Genomic DNA, 19,004 nt, shown 5'->3' with positions numbered 1-19,004 from the left:
GTGAGTGTGTTTTGTTCTGGCATTTAAAAACATTGCAGGGTCATGCACTTTACTTTTACTTTGAAATGTCCACTTTCCAAACATTGTTCCACGCTGTATTAACTTTAAAATTTGGAAATCAATTTAATCTTGCGCCTCCTGACTCTTCCTCACTGCCGTCATTCTGTTCTGATCCAGGTGTGTGAAGGGTGTGTGCGTGACGTTGGACGCGCAGACATACCGCTGCGACTGCGAGGAGGGATTTCGCGGAGCATTGTGTAACCTGCAGGGGGAGCCGGCGGGTTTGTGCCAGAGTCTACAGTGTTTGCATGGCCAGTGTGAGGAGACAGATGACGGAGAGCACTGCATCTGTGAGCAGGGATACACTGGAGAGAGCTGTGATATAGGTGAGGAAGGGACGAGGGATCAGGGTAGGAAGAGCTTTGACTGTCTGACATAAATGTGTTTTTGTTCTGCCTTTACACTACATGTTAAACGTCTTTCACAAACTGCATGAAGCACAAAGGTGATCTGGCATCTGAAGTATCATGGAGAATGTTGCAGATATTGGATAAGTAAAGAAGTCAAGCGCCTCTTTAGGAGCCACAAAAGCAGTTGTCTGTCACAAACACACACTACACAGATTTTTATTTTTATGATAAAAAAGTCTCAGTAACATCAATCAAAATGGCCAACAAATATTCTGTTCCATGTTGTTCCAACTTGCAAAAAAGTATTCTGTTCCTCCTCTTCGTCACTGTCTTAATCCTCACTGTGTGCCCCCATCCACAGAGACCCCATGTCGAGGTGAGCCAGTAAGAGATTACCACCGAGTGCAGCGCGGCACCGTCCTCTGCCAGACGTCCAAGCCTTTCTCCTGGGTTGAATGTCGGGGTCGATGCCAAGCTGGAACCGAGCCAGGCACCACCGTCACTTCCTGCTGCACCCCTCTGAGGGTCCGACGTCGGCGGCTCACCTTCGAGTGCGACGACGGGACCTCGTTTACACAGGACGTGGAGAAGCCTGTGGAATGTGGCTGCAAGGAGTGTGTGTAGTACTGTGGATGTGATGGTGCGCACTTACACACATACACACATGCAGAGGCACACACGTAACACACACACTCACAGACACAACATGTCCAAACATAACATACACACCAAGGTAAAGAGGTGCACATACTGTAGGGATTCTATCACTGATAAACAGACATTTTGGTATTTGTTTTGTGTGTTCTCGCGCCGTTTTGTAACATAAGACTGTTCTTCCCTCTCCAATCATGAAATCAACGAGTCAACCTCATCGTCATCTTCTTCCTCTTCATCTGCAGCAGGAGAACCTGCAAGCTAACTACCTAACTCCAGCTCATCTTTAATACTTGTGCGTTGAAAAACCTCTGTATGCCTTCTCTTATGTGTTTCTGATGTGTGGCTGCTCTTCATTCCCTCACAGCTACGACGGTGAGCAGTAACTTGTCGCAAGAAAAAGTACTAATTTAAGCCGGGGACTTGTTTATGAAATAGAAGGTTTCTTTGTCCAATTTGAAGTGTTAAAAATGATTCACTTTTATCAGCATTGTAAAGATTTTCAGACCCGTCAGACTTCACATGCAGGTATTTCTGAACAGCAGCACTAAGATCTGTCAGCTGATCTGTCAGCTGGTGAAATAAAACTACATTTTAAAGTATCGTTTGCTGCAGACATGACTGCTATTTCTCCTCTGCTGTTTCTTTAAGTTGTGCTTGAAGTATTTCAGCAGTGACAGGTGTGAGTTATACAAATATAAACAGGCGCAGCAGACTCCTCAACCTGGGATCAGCTTCACAAAACCTTTGTGAAATGAGCATAAGCGCTGAAACACGAGTTGTGGAAATGTGCTGATTAGAGTTATTTCTAGCAACAGACCAAACCCTTTTCTCACAAAACATCCTCACTACTTACTTACAGAAAACTCTGTAGGAATAAAAGCAACTGTAAGCTATAGATAATATCAGTGACAACCCAGAAATATAAATACAGACTATGACTTACTAAGGAGCTGATGTTCTACACAGTGTAACAGCACGATGATTTTGACGTAATATTTGGTAACTTAAATTTAGTCAATAATATGAATCTATGAATGAAGGCTGTGGCTTTGGGGTTCGTCTGTTTTAAAATAATAAACACTTTTCTTTGAAAATTAAGCATCAGATCAAATCATTAAATTGTAAAATTGTAAAATAAACCAAGGTCATTATCCAAATGTAAATAAAAAGGGTCACCGCCGCATCATGTGCAGCTTGAAGGTCAAAGGTGACAGGGTTAACGGGGACAGCAGAGAGGTCCTGACATGTTCCCATTGCTGATCACTAGACGCCAGTTCTCCCAGTACAGTCTCACTGGGGGGCTGGGAGTGTGTGTGTGTGTATGTAATATCTTGTACTTCTATCTTTGTGAGGACTCGTTTTTTTAGACCTTGAGAATGAGGGTATGTTGTGAGTTACCCACTTCTTTAAAGGTCGAATGAGGGTATGTTGTGAGTTACCCACTTCTTTAAAGGTCTTAAGGTTTCAGGGTTAAAACTTAGTTTTTGAGTTAAGGTAGGGCTGCATATTAAAACTTCAGTAATGTCATGCAACCAACCAAAATGTGTCTACCACCAGATTTATGATGGTTTTTGCCATTTCAGGGTAACACAATAAGCTGTTAATACAACATTCACATATTGTCACCTTATATATAAAGTTGTGGGCAAAAGAGCAACAGCAGTATTCATTTGGTGTAATATTTTTGGACAATATTCACTCTCTTTTAGCTCTGGTTTGGTCTCAAACCACTCTTAGGTTTTCAGCTGCTACATGCTCCACTACAGTGTTAATCTTTGCAGAGATTTTAGATTCTGTCTTCAGCTTTGTCTTTTAAGTCACGTTTTAGTCATTTTTATCCTTCATAGTTTTTAGTTGACAACAAATTTTTGTTGTCAAAAGCCATCCATTTTTAGTAATACATGTTTCCCCCTTTTTCTCTTCAGAATTTGTTTGCGTGGTGTGAGGCTTGTCTTTAATGAAAGGGTCCTTGTTTTGCTGCTATTCAACAATAAAAAACATGTTTGGAACATTGTGTCTGTTAGATCTTCCCACTGTTGTAGTACTGTGGACAGGGAAGAAAACAAACACAGCAGCAAATTCAGCACCTTGGAAAGTTCAGTCCTGACAATTGTGTTGCTTTAAAGCATAAAGTTGATGGTTTCTAGGTCAGGTCAGGTTGTTGATTAATGGACATTTGCAAGTCAGGAAATGTGGTCGAAAAAAATCACTATATCTGTTTTCTGTTGGGGAAGGATTTCAGGTATTTTTTGAATGTCCACTTCTAACCTTTTAGTCCCGTCTCACCAACGAAAACGTTAACACTGCTTCACAACATTCATTAGCTCGTTTCTAACTGTGTCGGGAAACAATATTATTGAGAGTGTTGAAAGTGAACCAAAAGTTGTGGGCTAGAAGAGCAAAACAATAAGCTGAAAGATGATAAACTGCCTCAAAGAGAGGAGTCTTATCTGTGGGTTTGTCACTGCATTTTTAATTTCACACTTACACAGTCATTTGGTGCATTGCTGATATATAAAAAAAGGAATTAAATCAAAATTTAAAATGATTTTGCAGAACATGTACATGCTAGAACATGTTCTGGGTAAACATTAACATTAAACATTCAGTTCAACATGACATTTAAATAATACAGCCATGGGAAAGGGTTGGGGTAGCTGTTAGGGAATCAAGGTCCTCACAAGTATACAAGTGCAGTGTTGTGTGTGTGTGTATGTGTGTGTGCGCGCGCGTGTGTTTGTCATTGTAAGACGCTTTCCAACGACAAGATGCTGTCCCTGATGATGAGCTTCATTATACGATGACGCAGTGTGTTTGTTCGGATCAAACGCTTCCTCTCCGATTTGTCAGAAGAGCCAGTGAACGCATCACAAAAATGCCAACAGAAAATGTAGCTTTTATATATGATGACATGTTATTTATATGGATGTGAAACTAAAATAAAGGTGCGTAATATTAATTTTTAACATGTTTTTATTTCTTGTTTTCTTTTTAGCTTTTAACTTAAATTCTCCATAAAAGCCGAGTTGTGTCACGAATCCGATTCAGACTAATGTAGCTTTTATTCTGATTATTATAACTGCAATACATCTACACACAGTAACAGCCTAACAGATTGTAATATATATTATAAGCGTATAATGCATTTGATTTTGTCATAGTATTTTTATATGTTGAAGAGGATGTTGTCACTGTATCATCTGTAGACTGTAGAGAAATCTTTGTTTTCAGTTGCCAAAAAAAAAAAAATGTTTCCAAACCAACCTCGCATCACTGATGGCAGAAAAAAAATCAGATAGTGTTTTGGTTCAAGTAGTGCTTTTTTCCCTATTTATTTAAATAAAGAGCTGTTTCTCCTTCACTGTTTTTAATTTTTTTTTCTTCTCCATTCTTTCCTCGTCAACCTTGACACTGGCTCTAGTTTTCTTGTTGTTGCTCTGACCTTTGACCTCATTGTGTCTCGGCTGTCTAGTGTCGAGCCTGAGTCGATGGGCGATGGCAGCTCGTACAGATGGAGAAGAGAGGGAGACAGAAAGGGGGAGAAAGGGTTGAAAGAGAGAGAGACAGTGGGGGCAGGAAGAGGAGAGTTAGAGGAGAGGTAGATGGAGTGATGGAGGAGGATGGGAGGCCAGGTTTGAGAACATAATGGGAGACAGTATGAGGAGAGAAAGATGGAGGACAAAGTAAGGAAGGATGGGAGGAGAAGGAAGAGAGAAAAGAGGGATGTCCCACTGCGAGGGGGGCAGCGCTCTGAGACTGAAGCCATTTAATGAAACAGTGATTTATGCGTCCCCTCGTAACCATAAAACATAATATATACCCCCATCGGCTTTGACAGAGTCCCTCCTCCCCCAACACACACACAGAAACACACACCCTTCCAGTCTGCTCTCCAGTGCAAACTGCTGCATCCCTCCATCCACCCCCCTTCTCCCCACCTCCACCTCTGCAACCCATCCAACCGGCCTCCCACCCCCGCCTTCAACCTTTCTGCATCACCATCTTTGCCCCTTCCCCCTCTCCACTCCACTCCCTCTCCTTTGCTCTCATTTCCTCTCCTCTGTCTCTCTCTCTGTCTTTAAAAGAGGATAAAATCATGGCAGCAGCACCTTCCCAACCCCCCAATTCCAATAAAGCCTCCACATCTCCGCAGACTGACGATCCGCCGCACACAAAGGACAAAAACCCACACTGCAATGAAAAAAATGGCAGGCGGCCTGATTGTCGGCTGAATGAACGAATGTTTTATCTCCAAACTGGACGAATACAAACAATACATCCAATTTGGCCAAAGAAAAATACATAATTAGCCAGTGTGTGCAGAAAATATAGACAATTTATTCAGTGGCAATGGGAGAAGAATTTATGTTTGGCAAACTAGATGAAAAGAGCTAATGTATTTAATCTCTGAGGAGACATTGGTTCATTAAATCAAAAAAAGAAAAACAGACACTAATAAATTGTCTCTTCACTGTTTGCAGAGTTAGTACTGAGTTACAGATGGACATGAATAAAAATGATATCATACACTGCCATTGCACATTCATATATAAGCATACACATTTCTTTTGGCTCCCTAAAGCAGAAGCCATGTTCTTCTTTAGGGAGCCAAGCCAAGAGGCCACATGTGTATGTTTATGTGTGTGTTTATATGTAAATGATGTACACATTGCTGCTTCTTTTTTTTTTTTTTTTTTGCATGGCTGCTGCTTTAGAGAGCAAAACAAAGGGACCACTGTGCCTTAAGGCTTCAAAATGTCTTAATCTATATGCATACATATAAACTATGAGTAAATTAATAACAATATGACGAGGCAGAACAGTTTCCAGGGTCTTAAAAGAAGGAAACACCTCTGTTAGTGTATCAATAACCTATCACTAGTGGACATATTGATTGATATATTGATTATCTATACCAGCCCTTGTTTAGCTCATGTGCAAATCACACACAGCCATATTCCTTAGGTGCCTTAAGTGTCAGATATCATGATAGTTGTTTTTTAAATTAATTTTCTTGATTTTACAGGTGTAACTACATCTAATGCAACACTGAGATGGTGGAATATCTAATCATGTTATTCTTCGTAGTCAAAACAAGAAATTAAATCTTTATTCAGTCTATTCCTATCTGTTTACATTTCCCACTGTGAAAAATAGTTTATAATTGCCTCACTGCAATTTATCATTATTAGTTTTTTTAGTATTCTAGAATAAAATTGGTAATTGGCTTAATTATGTCACATATAAAAGTTAATTCTTTGGAAACAAACATAACTAAATGTCTGTTTACTGGCTGGAAGTGACATTTTTAAACTTCATCCACTGAGGAAGACTAAGGCCCTTTTCACACCTCGCACTAAGATGTACCTTAAATCATTAATATAATAAGTGTGAATCCATCATAGACACATTGAGCTCTGGTTGCACAGACCACATTCTGAGGTATTCTGCATTGCATATGGCCACATTCTTTTAGCAGGGTGTACACATGTGTCCGCCTGCTCAACCAACATCCTATAAATTCAACCCTTATTCCAAAGAAGTTGGTAATACAGTGTAAAACGTGAAGAAAATACAGAAGTTAATGATCTGAAGATGGTTGTGACCTATATTTAACTGAATACAATACAAAGACAAGATACTTCAACAATAAACTTGATTGTTTTTTGTAAATATACACTCAACACGACACAAAAAAGTTGGGACAGGAATGGCAAAAGACTGTGAAAGTTGTGTAATGCTCAAAAAACACCTGTTTGGATCATTCCACAGTTAACAGGCTCCTCTGTAACAGGTGACAGCATCATGATTGGGTATGAAAGTGAAATCCTCGAAAGGCTCAGTTCTTAACAAGAAACAATGGGGCGAAGTTCACCAATTCCTAAGAAACTGCAAATAGTCCAAGTGTTTAAGAATGTTATTCAATGGCAATGAATTTATCTGTTTGGATCCTGGCTGGATTCCAAAGATCAACCCTGTGTCCGTTTATTTTACCTCAAGCTCCACTTACTAACTTTTTCCAGAACTTTCAACAGCTAGGTCAACCTTTGGTTATGTTTGTTCTTTTTTTGCCTTGCTTAACTCATATTCTGAGTGTAATTCAGTCACCTAAAAAGACACAAAACACACAATAAAATTATTATTATTATTTTTTTCAGATTTTCTAAAGATAATATTGTTATCGTAAATTCTTTGGGTCATGATAATCATGTAGTTAAAGTGTCATAATCGTGAACCCTAGCTTAAGCTTTCATGCTTGCAAATTTACCAGACTCTTTAAAGTTTTTAAGCTTTGAATTTTTTTTTTTTTGTATTATTATTATTATTGGTTAATTGATTTTCTTAACATCATGTGGTGTCCTAAGCCCAATTATGAGAACCTATGATGTAGTAGTTAGCAGCTGACAAACAAAGGCCTAATGGGATTATATTTTTTTATGTATGTGTTGTAACATCTAACAGCAGCAGAGGGCAGTAGGTTTTAAATACCTGCAGAGGATGTCGACTACCTGAGATCCAGCTGAGCACGCACACGTTTGATTGTCCAGCTGTTAATTGACAAGATTCACCTTGTCAACTTAACAGTTTCCTCTCTTCTACTCTCCTTTCTTTTACCCTTGTTTCCTCCCCTCCCGTTTCCTCTCCTCTTGTTTCCTTTCTTCCTTCCTTCTTTCCTCTCATTTCCACTCTCATCCACTCTTATTGATTCATCCTCTGGTCTCCTCTTACACTTACATTTCATTTTCTCCCCTCTCTCCATCCTCTTCTTCCTCTCCTTGCTTGTGTTTTGTTTTCTCTCTCCTTTATTGTTTTTTTGTTCCCTCCTCCTCTCTGCTGTCCTTGCCCTTTTGCTCTTCTCTTCTCTTATTTCCTCTCCTCCTCTATCGTCTCTCTTGCTCTGTCCATTGAATGGGCTTTTTTTTTGTTCTTCTCTCCACTCCTCATCTCTTTCAGTTATTCTCATATATAACTCACTCATTTTGTTTTTTCTTTTCTTCTTTTTATCTTAGTTGTAGGATCCCACTGGATAATTGGTGTATTATATGATATGGTTATACACACACACACACACACACACACACACACACACACACACACGCCCTCAGAGTAAAGTTCAAGCAAAAACATTCTAGTTATAATTTAATCAAAATTTAGCTTTTCTTTATGTCTCTCATCTTCTCTTTAGTGTGTGTTTACCTTCCTTTTCTTTTTTATTTCAACCTTTTCTTTTGTTTTACTTTTTCTGTTTTCTTTTCTTTGTCTGAAGTGGTCCTCATCCAATTTCCCCCTTTGTTTCTTTTTTTCTGCCTATTTATCTATTCTCTCTATTCTTCTCAACACTTCATTTGTATTCATCCCATTTTAATCAAGACTCCCCTCACCTTTTTTGTTCTCTCCCTCATCCTACTCTTCTCCTCTTCCTTACTTTGTTCATCGCTCCTCTTCTATCACCCTCTTCTTCTCCTCCATTCACACCCTTCCTCTCCTCTTTTTTTCCTCCATGCACACATTTTTTCCTTTCTCCCCCTCCTCCCTCACTTTTCTACCACTTGTCTCTTGCTTCCCTTTGTTCATCTTTCTCTCCTCTCATCCTTGCATGTCTTTCTAGGCCCTCTTCTTCTTTGTTTAATCCCCTCCTCCCCTCTTCTCTTCCTCCTTTTCCTCCCCCATCCAAACACACTCACTCACTCTCTTTCTTTCATCCTCCTCTCCTCTCCTCTCCTCTCCTCTTGTGCAGGTCTTTCTTGCCGTAGAGCAGATGTCCTTTTATTGATATGATCATGGTTAGTGGTCTCCAGGTGCTCATTGGATCCACTGTATAACCTCTTGCTGCCAGCGGCCTGAAACACACACACACACACACACACACACACACACACACACACACACACACACACACACACACACACACACACACACGTGCACACACACCCTGCGGCTATGCCGTCTCTTGGATACAGTGAGCTACGAGAAGAAAGAAGGGAAAAAGAGTGCAAGAATTGAAGAGAGGAGGATGACACTGTAAAGAAGGCAAACAAAAATAAGAAAAAAATAAGGGGAAGAGGAAGAAAGGGGGAGAAAAGAAGTTAGGAAAGGAGGTTGGGAGATGAGTGACAGAGGAAAAAGAAAGAAAGATGGGGGAAGGGGTTTGACAGTGCCGGAGGCAAACTGAATATTTCAGGCAGTTGCCAAAAGAAGGAGTCGAAACTACCAAGGTGACCTGGGAGGAGTTCCTGTTAGAGAAGAAAGAAGGAAAGAAAGAAAGAAAGAAAGAAAGAGAAATAATCAAAAAAGGTTGCAATCAGTCCCCCATAGACGGTGTGTTTCAATCATTTTCAATTAGGTTTGACCTTGTTGAACATTTGCTCTCCTTTCAGTGTCAAATGCAGTTTCGATTGTGAGGTTTTCATTTAGTTCCTTCAGAATGTTGCCTTTATTTTTGTGTCATGGTCACAACGTGGAGTTGCTAAAGACGTCAAATCAGACAAGTGAAAGCTTGACGGTGGTGCTAAGGTCTGCAAACTGAAACTGTTTTGTCTCCAGTACAGTGAGAGTTTCAGATTGACAGAATCAATCATGTATCAAGGATTTATTATCTAATTTATATGTTTTGTTTTTGTCTTTTATTGTGAAACACTTTAATATAGAAAAAAGAACAAAGCAACACAGTTCTGAAATTTGATTGAGATTAAACTGAATTTCAAAAACAAATAATAATTGTGAGATTTATCTTTAGTCTTTTCACATGGCCCTGATCCAAACTGTTTATGTAGGTGGGGGAAACATAATCAGAAAAGCTTTATGGTTTCTTAGTTTTCCTGGTACCTAATACCTTCATTAATTAACACTGAATAAACAGATGGAAAGAGATGAGAAAGAGATACGATTTTAATGTAAAATACCTTATATGACTACAACCAAACACACTATTTTATACTTGTTAGTTCTATGATAAACTGCGACTATTACTGAAAATGTTTTAAGATTAGTACCAACCAAGACAAAGGTCTCAAATGTTTAAAGTGTATGTTTACCAAGGCAGAACACTGCATTAACAAACTTTACTAATGACTTGAAAGGCTAAAAATTCTAAATTAAATATCTATCTCTAGTCATACAGTTTCTTAGATTAATATGATTTAGTTTGACATAATCATATCCGACATAACACGTGGGTGCCACCTGTGGTGTGCAGTACTGTGCTCCAGGATAAATCTATGCACCCAGCAGGAGATAAATGCTAAGAGGCTGAATGTATTTAAATTTAAATATTTAATTATAAGAAATAAATATTGGCAGAGAAAAAAACTCACAATAGCCGTGCTATGTTATTTTCTTATTATAACACGTGGTGTTACTACTGCACTGCTGCACTCACACGAATCAAACGTGGAGGCTTGTATGACAGGTTAATAAATTGGCGGCATGAACAAACTTTAGCAGGTGGATGAAAGCCACATTAAACAAATGTTTTAAGGCAAGAACTAACCATGCTAGCTACTTACTGGTGGGTTAATGTGCTGTGAGTGTGATATTAGTCTGTTGGGCTGTATGATCAGCTAATGGTTAGTATGCTGAGTGGTCGATTTGGATGTTAACATTCAGCATTTAGTTATTATTTATCAGGAAATAAAACAACAGATGTCCTGATGAATGAGAGTGCTTGTTTCTTCAGTGTGAAACTGAATAACTCCTGTATTGATACATACCGATGCTGTGCCAGATATTTTTGTTGATGGAAATCAGCAGAATGTTTTGCAGATGAGGCCTGTGGATGTATTGGCCAACAGGCAGTCTGTCTTTTATCCAGAGAAGTACAGCAGATGTAGTGGACATTAGAGGAGATGGGGTTGGTGTGTGTCACGTGGCTGGGAAATTAAGCCAATGCGGAAGTGCCAAAAAGTGTAAAACGTAACAGGCTACAGAACATTTCAACCTCCATAGGTACCCGTTATAAAACTTAAATGTTAACAGCCTGGTACCGAGAGTGGATTTTTATATAACTCACCTGTTCAAATGATATTAAGGATTTAAGTTATGCATAATCAGCATCAATGCTTTTTGCAATTTGAATGAATGGTGCTGCACAATTAGAAACATTATATACCACAGAAGCTGCAGTCTTGAAATGTGCGACAGCAGCATTACAATAACGAACTATAGTATTGCTAAAATGCCCTGATCAACAAATCATGTTCTCGAGATGTGAAAGAACAGTTGTTTGGTACAGACCCCATTATGATGATTTTAATAGCTGTTTTTTTTATTTGAACATTTTTATATAAAGATTATCATTCCCACTGTGCATGAATGACACGAATGATAATAATCTTCCAAATTCAAAGAAGTACTTGCCCATGAATGAATGAATGAATGAAGAAAAGTGTGGTGATATTAAGTAGGCCTGACTGTTAAGAAATAGTCCCGTGTTCTATTAGAAATCCAGTGGATATTTTGAGTTAGACACATTATCAAATACACTGCCTGTTGAAAGGACCTTGAACATCAGTGTATTTTCTGAAAGACTCTAAATTAGTTCATCATTTTCATAAATTAGTGTGAATGGGAGAGTGCAGGCAAGGGTCGTCACCCTTGCCTGCATAACCCTTTGTCTGTTCAATGGATGCAGCAATTAATCTATATCACTATTAACCTTGATTTAAAATGTCATAGATTGTTAACTGTAAAGACTCAGCTACACCACTTAAATGTAGTAGTAGGAGTAGTCGTGACTTAACTGCTAACTGTTCTTTTGAAATTATGCTTTTTTTTCATTTAATTGATTTGATATCAGTTAAATATTTAGTGGGTTTTGCTGCAATCAAGTAGATATATTATGCTTCTAAGAGTTTATCAAACTCCTGGAGGCTCCACTGCATGTACAGGATGAGTTCATGGTACTATAACTGTCTCAGTATTTACAGTATTTACTCAGTATATACAGTATTTTGGGATATTCCTGTACGACTAAGTTCACCATCGATTAAACGGAAAGTGAAATGTAGACCTGTCAACGAGTTTAAAAGTAAGAAAACATTCAGAGAATTTAAAGACCCTGTAAACACACAACTCACATAAGCTTCAAAAGTTACGTCACATACCTTTTTTTATTATTGCAGTAAATGGTACAGTATATCCTGTATCCACATTGTTACATTATTGACATTTAAATGTCAGTAAACTCTTTAAGAAACAACTGAATTGAGAAACATATGGATGATATTTTCCTGTCAGACAATGCTGTGAATGATGATGAAAATGAAGACTCTGCATATTATTAGACGAAGAAAGAGATCACGCTCATTGCTATTTAATTGTTGTGGGATAACTTAATACGTGGTGCTGCTTGAGTCTTTGTAATGTGAACAACAAAACCAATTAATACTAAATAAATACAAACTAATTATTATTATTATCCTTAGATACAATGACCCTTCAATATTATGTCCTGTATAAAAGTATAATTTAATATTTCTTAAAACATAATACACTATGATTCAATACTGCATAGATAAGCAAATGTACACTCCAGTTTTGATAGAAAGTGAAATCTCAGAAATAAAAATTATAGGCTCAGTTCATATCCAATAAAGACTTTGAACCCTAAGGCTGCAACTAGCAATTATTTTCAACCGCAGTTAATTTGTCTTTTTTCCAAATGATCACCCAGAGTGACACATTCAAACTCCTCGTTTTATCTAACCAACCAAAACCCAAAGGTTTTTAATTTGCAGTGATATGAAAAGCAACAAATGTTCTGTTGGTGAATAAGTTAAATCATTAATCAATTATTTAAATGTTCTTGTTACTCTACTAATCAGTTAGTTAACTAGTCATATCACCACCACTAAGCCCCATTGAACACTGTGTAGCTGGAGCAATGCATTAATAATTTATGTACTATATGTGGGTGGGTGAAGGGTAAAAGACAAGTTTATTTGTGTAGCACCTTTCAGACATTATGTCAAGTCAAAGCGCTTCATAAGAAATTAAACAACATTTAAATAAGAAAATCAGACACATATTTTAAAAAGTACATTAACAGTAAAGTGAGTTAAGGTGGTTCACCCTCCGTTGCTCCATCAGTTTCTGTATTGGAGCTTGTTAGCCGTCGTCCTTACCGGTGTGTCGCAGCAAAACGCAGTTCAGACAGGCCTGGGGAGACAACCGCATGGGGCTGGCGCTGAGTCTTAATTGAATGGAGCCGATGCGGTTCCATTAATCAGTAATGGGGAGACTTGCTGGGTCCAACCACCACACACCACAGCAGGAGGGGTTTCTGATGGGGCCTCTGACATTTTCACAGTGTGTATTTGAAAAACAGAGAGAGGAAGGAGATGTGTTCATGTCTCAAGAGTAAAGGTTGAAATGAGGAGAATATTTTACATCAAATGTTTCTACTTGTACATTTCTCCAGTGTACAATTCTATCATGCACAGTACTGGAAGGACACAATGGGAGCCATTAAAGCTTTTTATCACAAGGTTGCTACTTCTGCACTTTCCCCCATCATCTCACACTAGAAAGAAGAGAGCAGCAGGAGCAGCAGCAGGCTGTACACGGCTAGTTTAAATGCTAGAAATGAAATATGTGCAGCTCTGCAGTGCCCTATCATGTCTGTTGAAGCAACTATTATTTGGTTAATGAATTAACATACAATGAAATTGAGTAATTAATTTATCAGCTGAAAATTATAAACATTTCTGGGTTGTACTTTCTCAAAGGTGAAGATTTGCAGCTTTTCTCTTCTTTATATCAGTATGAATTGAACTTGGTTGGTATTTTAGATTGATGTTCAGAGAAAACAAGACATGGCTCTGGGAAACTTTTCTGACATTTTATAGTTGAATTACTAATCAATAAAGAAAATAATCATAGACAAATCAATAATGCGACTAGTGATCAGTGAATCCCTGAGTTGCTAATGACAAATATGGCTGTTACTTTAAGTGCAATAAAACATAAAAGCATAAAATAAAGCATAAAATTTCAGAAAAGCAATCATTTCAACTGTTTCGCCTACAGTGCTGTAGAATGCTTCGGCAAATCGCGTTGAACAAGCTAAACGTAAAGCCAACAGCATGTAGCCAAAATGTTTCGCCTGATTTGTCCTGGAGCTTAAAATCGAGCTAAATCTGATAGACAAAACCAAATAATACTAAATAAATACAAGTATAAGTATAACTTAATATTTCTTAGAAAATAACTTTTGTGTCAGATTTAGGAGGCTCTATTTACAGACTATTGCCAATATGGAATAAAATATTCATAACTATGTTTTCAAATTAAAGTCATTATGTTTTTGCCACCTTAGAAAGCGTCTGTCATATCTACAGACACTAGAGTCTAAATATGAATTTCACGATTTTCACCTTACTGCAACTGCAGGTTCTCCTTCACGTAATGTAATTGGCAACTACACCACTAGATGTCACTAAATCCTACACACTGGTCCTTTAAAAAGTAGTTCACCTCACCAGCTTCACCCAGTTTTCACAGATTCATCAGCTTGAGCTTTTTTCTTTGTTGTGTTCAAATGTTCAAGAGCACCTGAGAAGATCAAAAAGTTAATTAATAGACTAGACTGACTGTTCCATAATTCCCACCTAATGTGGCATTTGCATTTTTAATTAATTTGTCTGAGCCTTTTATATCTACAGACGCTGTGGGTCCTCTTCCACAAAGTGTGGCATGTTGAACCACCATGTTCGTACCATAGCCCAGAACAGATAAACCAAACAATGTTTTGCCTTCACGCTTGGAACATGAGTGGGAGGTGAAGTAGTTTCGATCCACAGCTATACTGCTAGATGTCACTAAATCCTACACACAGGACCTTATAAGCTGAGCGGCTTTTGTCATCATTTTTAGGATATAAGGTGCAATAAATGTGAAATTTGAATCCTACCATTAGATTTTCTACCTGCGGACTACAGGCAAGGAGTACACTGACCCCAGCTTCAAGTTAGGTATTTTTATTCAAGTTCATTCATTTTGTCCATTTTCCATTTGATTTCCACAATTTGGAACATCCGATTCCCTATGCATTGCAAAATGGACTAAAATGAATGCATACAGCAAATACGCACATATATAGACGCTGTGGTGAAAAGCTATTTCAATATGTGTTTAATAAAGAAATGGCTCGATGAAAAATAATGAGGTCAGACCTCCTGAAGAGAGCGAAACCACCAAATATTCAACATCTCTGTTCTCAAATTCAGTCAGACACAGACCATGAGCAGCCATATATGTGCAAATGAGCGAAGTATAAAACCACACACACACACACACACACACACACACACACACACACACACACACACACACACACACACACACACACACACACACACACACACAGTATCTAAAGAGGGAGTCCTTTTGGAGCCCTAGGCACAGTGTGAGAAATAAATATTTGATAGGAGGATGACCTACTTCCTGTGCCCTGAAAAGTTATTTGTCTTTTTCTGCCTCCATCCACCACAGAGGCCTCTTTCCTCAGGCTCTGCAGCAAAGAGTGAAAGAGTGAGAGACACTTATGTAAAAAAGAAAGAGGCGAGAGAGAGAGAGATAGAGAGGAGGACGTGCAGAAAGAGAAAAGAGTTGGCGAGCAGAGTAAGAGGTGATCTGGAGAGAGAAATGTTTGATTGGAGTTTTAGTTCCTCAGAGGCAAAGTGAGTCCACCGGTAGAAATGATCTCATCGGTTGAATTACACCTTAAAGCACCAGGGCTACTGGCTAAATAAGTAAAGCCCAGTGAAAGTGGAGGATATAAGAGTAGAAATGTCTCAAGACAATCATAAGGATCTGATACCAGTCAAACTTCAACCTGTTTCTGAGTTTGCAAATAAAACTTTAAAACAATTGTCAGTAGCAAGAACTGTCGGCAAGAACTGACTGGCCATTTTATTTTGTATTTTGCATATACAGTGTGAGCACATAAATCAAAGATTCGGCTTTGGCTTCAGACAATTTATTTACAGTAACAGTAGGAGTTGTAATTTAACAACAGTTTTATACAGTGTATATCTAGCTTAACTTGATGACAGGCCAAAGTTATTTACTTGTCTGTTGTGTAGTTTGTGGGCTCCCTGCAAGCCTATACTGTAATGTCATGTAATGTACTCAGCAAAATTGCTTGTAAGACAAGAAGCTCCACTCTATAGCACTACTTTACAATTAGACTGGACACGGTGTTCTTGTAGTTCCCACAGCAAGAACAACAACAGAGTGATTAGCTGATCACATCACATTTGAGTCACTGAGTCATTTTTTCCAAGTTAAATGTTCCCTGACCTTCAGTATTTAGATCCAGTATCCAATGAAAAACAAAGTGTCAGATTAAGAATTTCAATGTGTCAGATACATTGTTCATTAAAATATAAGTAATTTAAAAATATCGGATTGGACCCAGTATTGAAAGACTCTGATTGGAGCCATCCCTAATATAGAGAGGCCAAGCTGCTGTTTAACTAGTGATCATTGCTCATTCTATAATCTTCTCTTAGTGGGCGTTTCCTGGAAAAATCGACAAACATGTTTCAGCTTCTCTAAGAGATTATATATAGAAACTACATTGTCTGGCTGTGAGGAACAGAACTCAAGTTACTTTAAAGAGGCTCGGTAGTGAAGCTCAATGATTGTCTGCACTACACCTTTTAAAGAAATTATGTCTGATGTACAGTACAGAGAGTTTAAAGCTGTTAAGTGGTGAATGTTGACATTAAATGTCTTGTCAGATTCATAGTCTTGTTTACATCTTCTTTAATCTTAATAGCTCATGATTAAATTAAAGAATTTGGTCCCACCTCTCCAAAGCCTTTGCTGCTAACCTTGTGCAGCCATTAGAGGCCAGTGCTGAAGCCCACCTAGACAGTTATGTCAGATGTGGGTGGCAATGTGACACATTTAAAGACGACTGTCACTACAGTCACTCTGTCCATTATTTTCTACATCAACCATTTGCAGCAGTTTGTTGATCTTTGTCTGATCTTTCAGAGTATGGCCTGTCATGACCGCTGTTGATCACTCGTTTTTCTTGATTGCCGTTATTTTTTTTAGTTTAAGTTTGAAGGCCATAGATCAAGAGGTACTAGCAAAACAATAACTTCATAAAATATAAAGGATGCTTTAGAATTAATAACCCCAACCGTGTGTGAAATATGCCTCCTGGTCCACATACAATATTAAAATACTGCTTTTGTGTTAATCCATAAATAATTTAGCTCTCTGAATGGGTCCATGCTTCAGGTCCATCGACTTTAACTTGTAATTGCTTGTGTTGGAGATTAGAGAAACCAGATTTCCTGGCATCGCCAGACTATTTTTTGTTCAGAGTGTATCCCACCTTTCACCCAGTGTCAGATGGGATAGGCTCCAGCCCCCTGTGACACTGATTAGGTTAAACAGTTATTGAAGATGGACGGATGGAGATACAGTAGTTTTGGAGAATTTTACTTTTTTCCCCAGTCAGAAACTAATATATACCGTAGTATGGACATTTTTATGTATCTGAAGCAGTCTGATGTTATGTCAAACAGCAATGTTGGGCTATTGTGACTCAATTGTTGAGTGTCTATGGGCTTACATAAAATAATTATGATCCCATAAGCATCCATGAACTGAGGGAAACTACTCACTGGTTGGTGCATTTTTTCCAAACTTGGGGGGAGGCCCAAAATCTCAGATTTTGAAAATCCCTGGAAAATTGTAAATTGTATAATGTCTCAAGCAGGATTTTTTCATTGAATGGAAAATCTTAAAAGGTCAAAGTAAAACAAAAATCTAAAAACATGAAGCATGTTATTAATTGATTTGTCCAACAGTATAAAGTGTTCTTCTGTTGTGGTGTAGACTGATGCTGTCCTTACGTCCTAGCTTTTCCCACAGAGGGGCAGTACTTAACCTTTGAGGACCCTTTGCTTTTCCAGGTTGTTAACCCAGGAAGGGGAAGGGTCAGAGGTCAACAGTGTGTCTTCAGTCAGAAATGAAGGACTAGATGCATGTCTGTCCCATAGGAGTAACTCACACACCTGTAATTTGCATGTCCTGAACATGAGGGGCCATTAGGGACATTATTCAGAATTACCATGCATGTACAGTACATGTACTTTTCCTCTGACATACACACATCTCAAACTCATTCACACACTATACTAAAAACACCCACACATACAAGTGAAACGTTTTTACATACACAACTGAAAATCTAAAAAACTACTCAAAAATATTTAACAGTCATTATTGAAAAAACATGAAATTATGTTGTATCTTATGATATCAGTTAAAACGGAGGTCAAGCAGAGAGCACATTTTGAAATTCAAGTGAACGACACTGATGTCTGCTCAACAGCCTGCAAGTAGAATAACTGCTGAGGTCAGCACATTGTAAAGTAACACCACTGCTTCAGAGACCGTCAGAACCCCGTCAAATATCAACAATCGGGCAGCAACCGGACTTTGCAACCGGCAAGTGTCGACACAGTGGGCAGTCACCTAACATCGCTCTTTTCAGGCAGAGAGATGTTGTGCTAAGAGATTGTCTATGAAATATCTATGTCAAATCATCACAAACACACATAACTTTATGTCCGTAGTGATAGCAAAAGTATAGCTTTGTGAAGTTTTGTTTCTTGTACCCAAATAATCACAACTGTGGCACCATATCTACAGTTTATAGTGTAAGATGCATGAAATGTGTGTGATTATAGGCAATATAGTATTGTTTCTGATGTTTGTGTATTTGTAATGTCTAACTTCTTCTGTTTCTAAACTAGACTGTAACATGTTTTACGGAAAAGGTTGGGAGGGTTACTTTAAAAATGTAATTCAATACAGAGAACCTGCTTAAATGTAGTATTAAAGTATATTAAAGTAACCTTATTTGGTTTTATAGGTTATATTGGTTATACTGGGATGATTACTATCTGTCTG

At 38.3% G+C, this 19,004-nt stretch overlaps 2 protein-coding genes across 11 annotated transcripts in view; both read left to right on the top strand.

The window, feature by feature from the left end:
* Nucleotides 1-1,819, top strand: part of LOC104930039 (slit homolog 1 protein-like) — a 60,429-nt gene extending 58,610 nt beyond the window's left edge. For all 3 annotated transcript variants that reach the window (XM_027283221.1, XM_027283220.1, XM_027283219.1), the window contains 2 exons: nucleotides 178-386; nucleotides 772-1,819. In XM_027283221.1, coding sequence (XP_027139022.1) covers nucleotides 178-386; nucleotides 772-1,034 — 472 coding nt within the window. In that variant the 3' untranslated portion in view covers nucleotides 1,035-1,819. The remainder of the gene's footprint in view (nucleotides 1-177; nucleotides 387-771) is intronic.
* Nucleotides 1-19,004, top strand: part of LOC104939516 (B-cell receptor CD22) — a 509,789-nt gene that overhangs the window by 79,540 nt on the left and 411,245 nt on the right. The window lies entirely within an intron of this gene.

The sequence above is a fragment of the Larimichthys crocea genome, chromosome X (genome assembly GCF_000972845.2).
Source record: "Larimichthys crocea isolate SSNF chromosome X, L_crocea_2.0, whole genome shotgun sequence".
In the NCBI taxonomy this organism is placed as follows: Eukaryota; Metazoa; Chordata; class Actinopteri; family Sciaenidae; genus Larimichthys; species Larimichthys crocea.
This window is presented reverse-complemented; position numbering and strand designations above follow the sequence as displayed.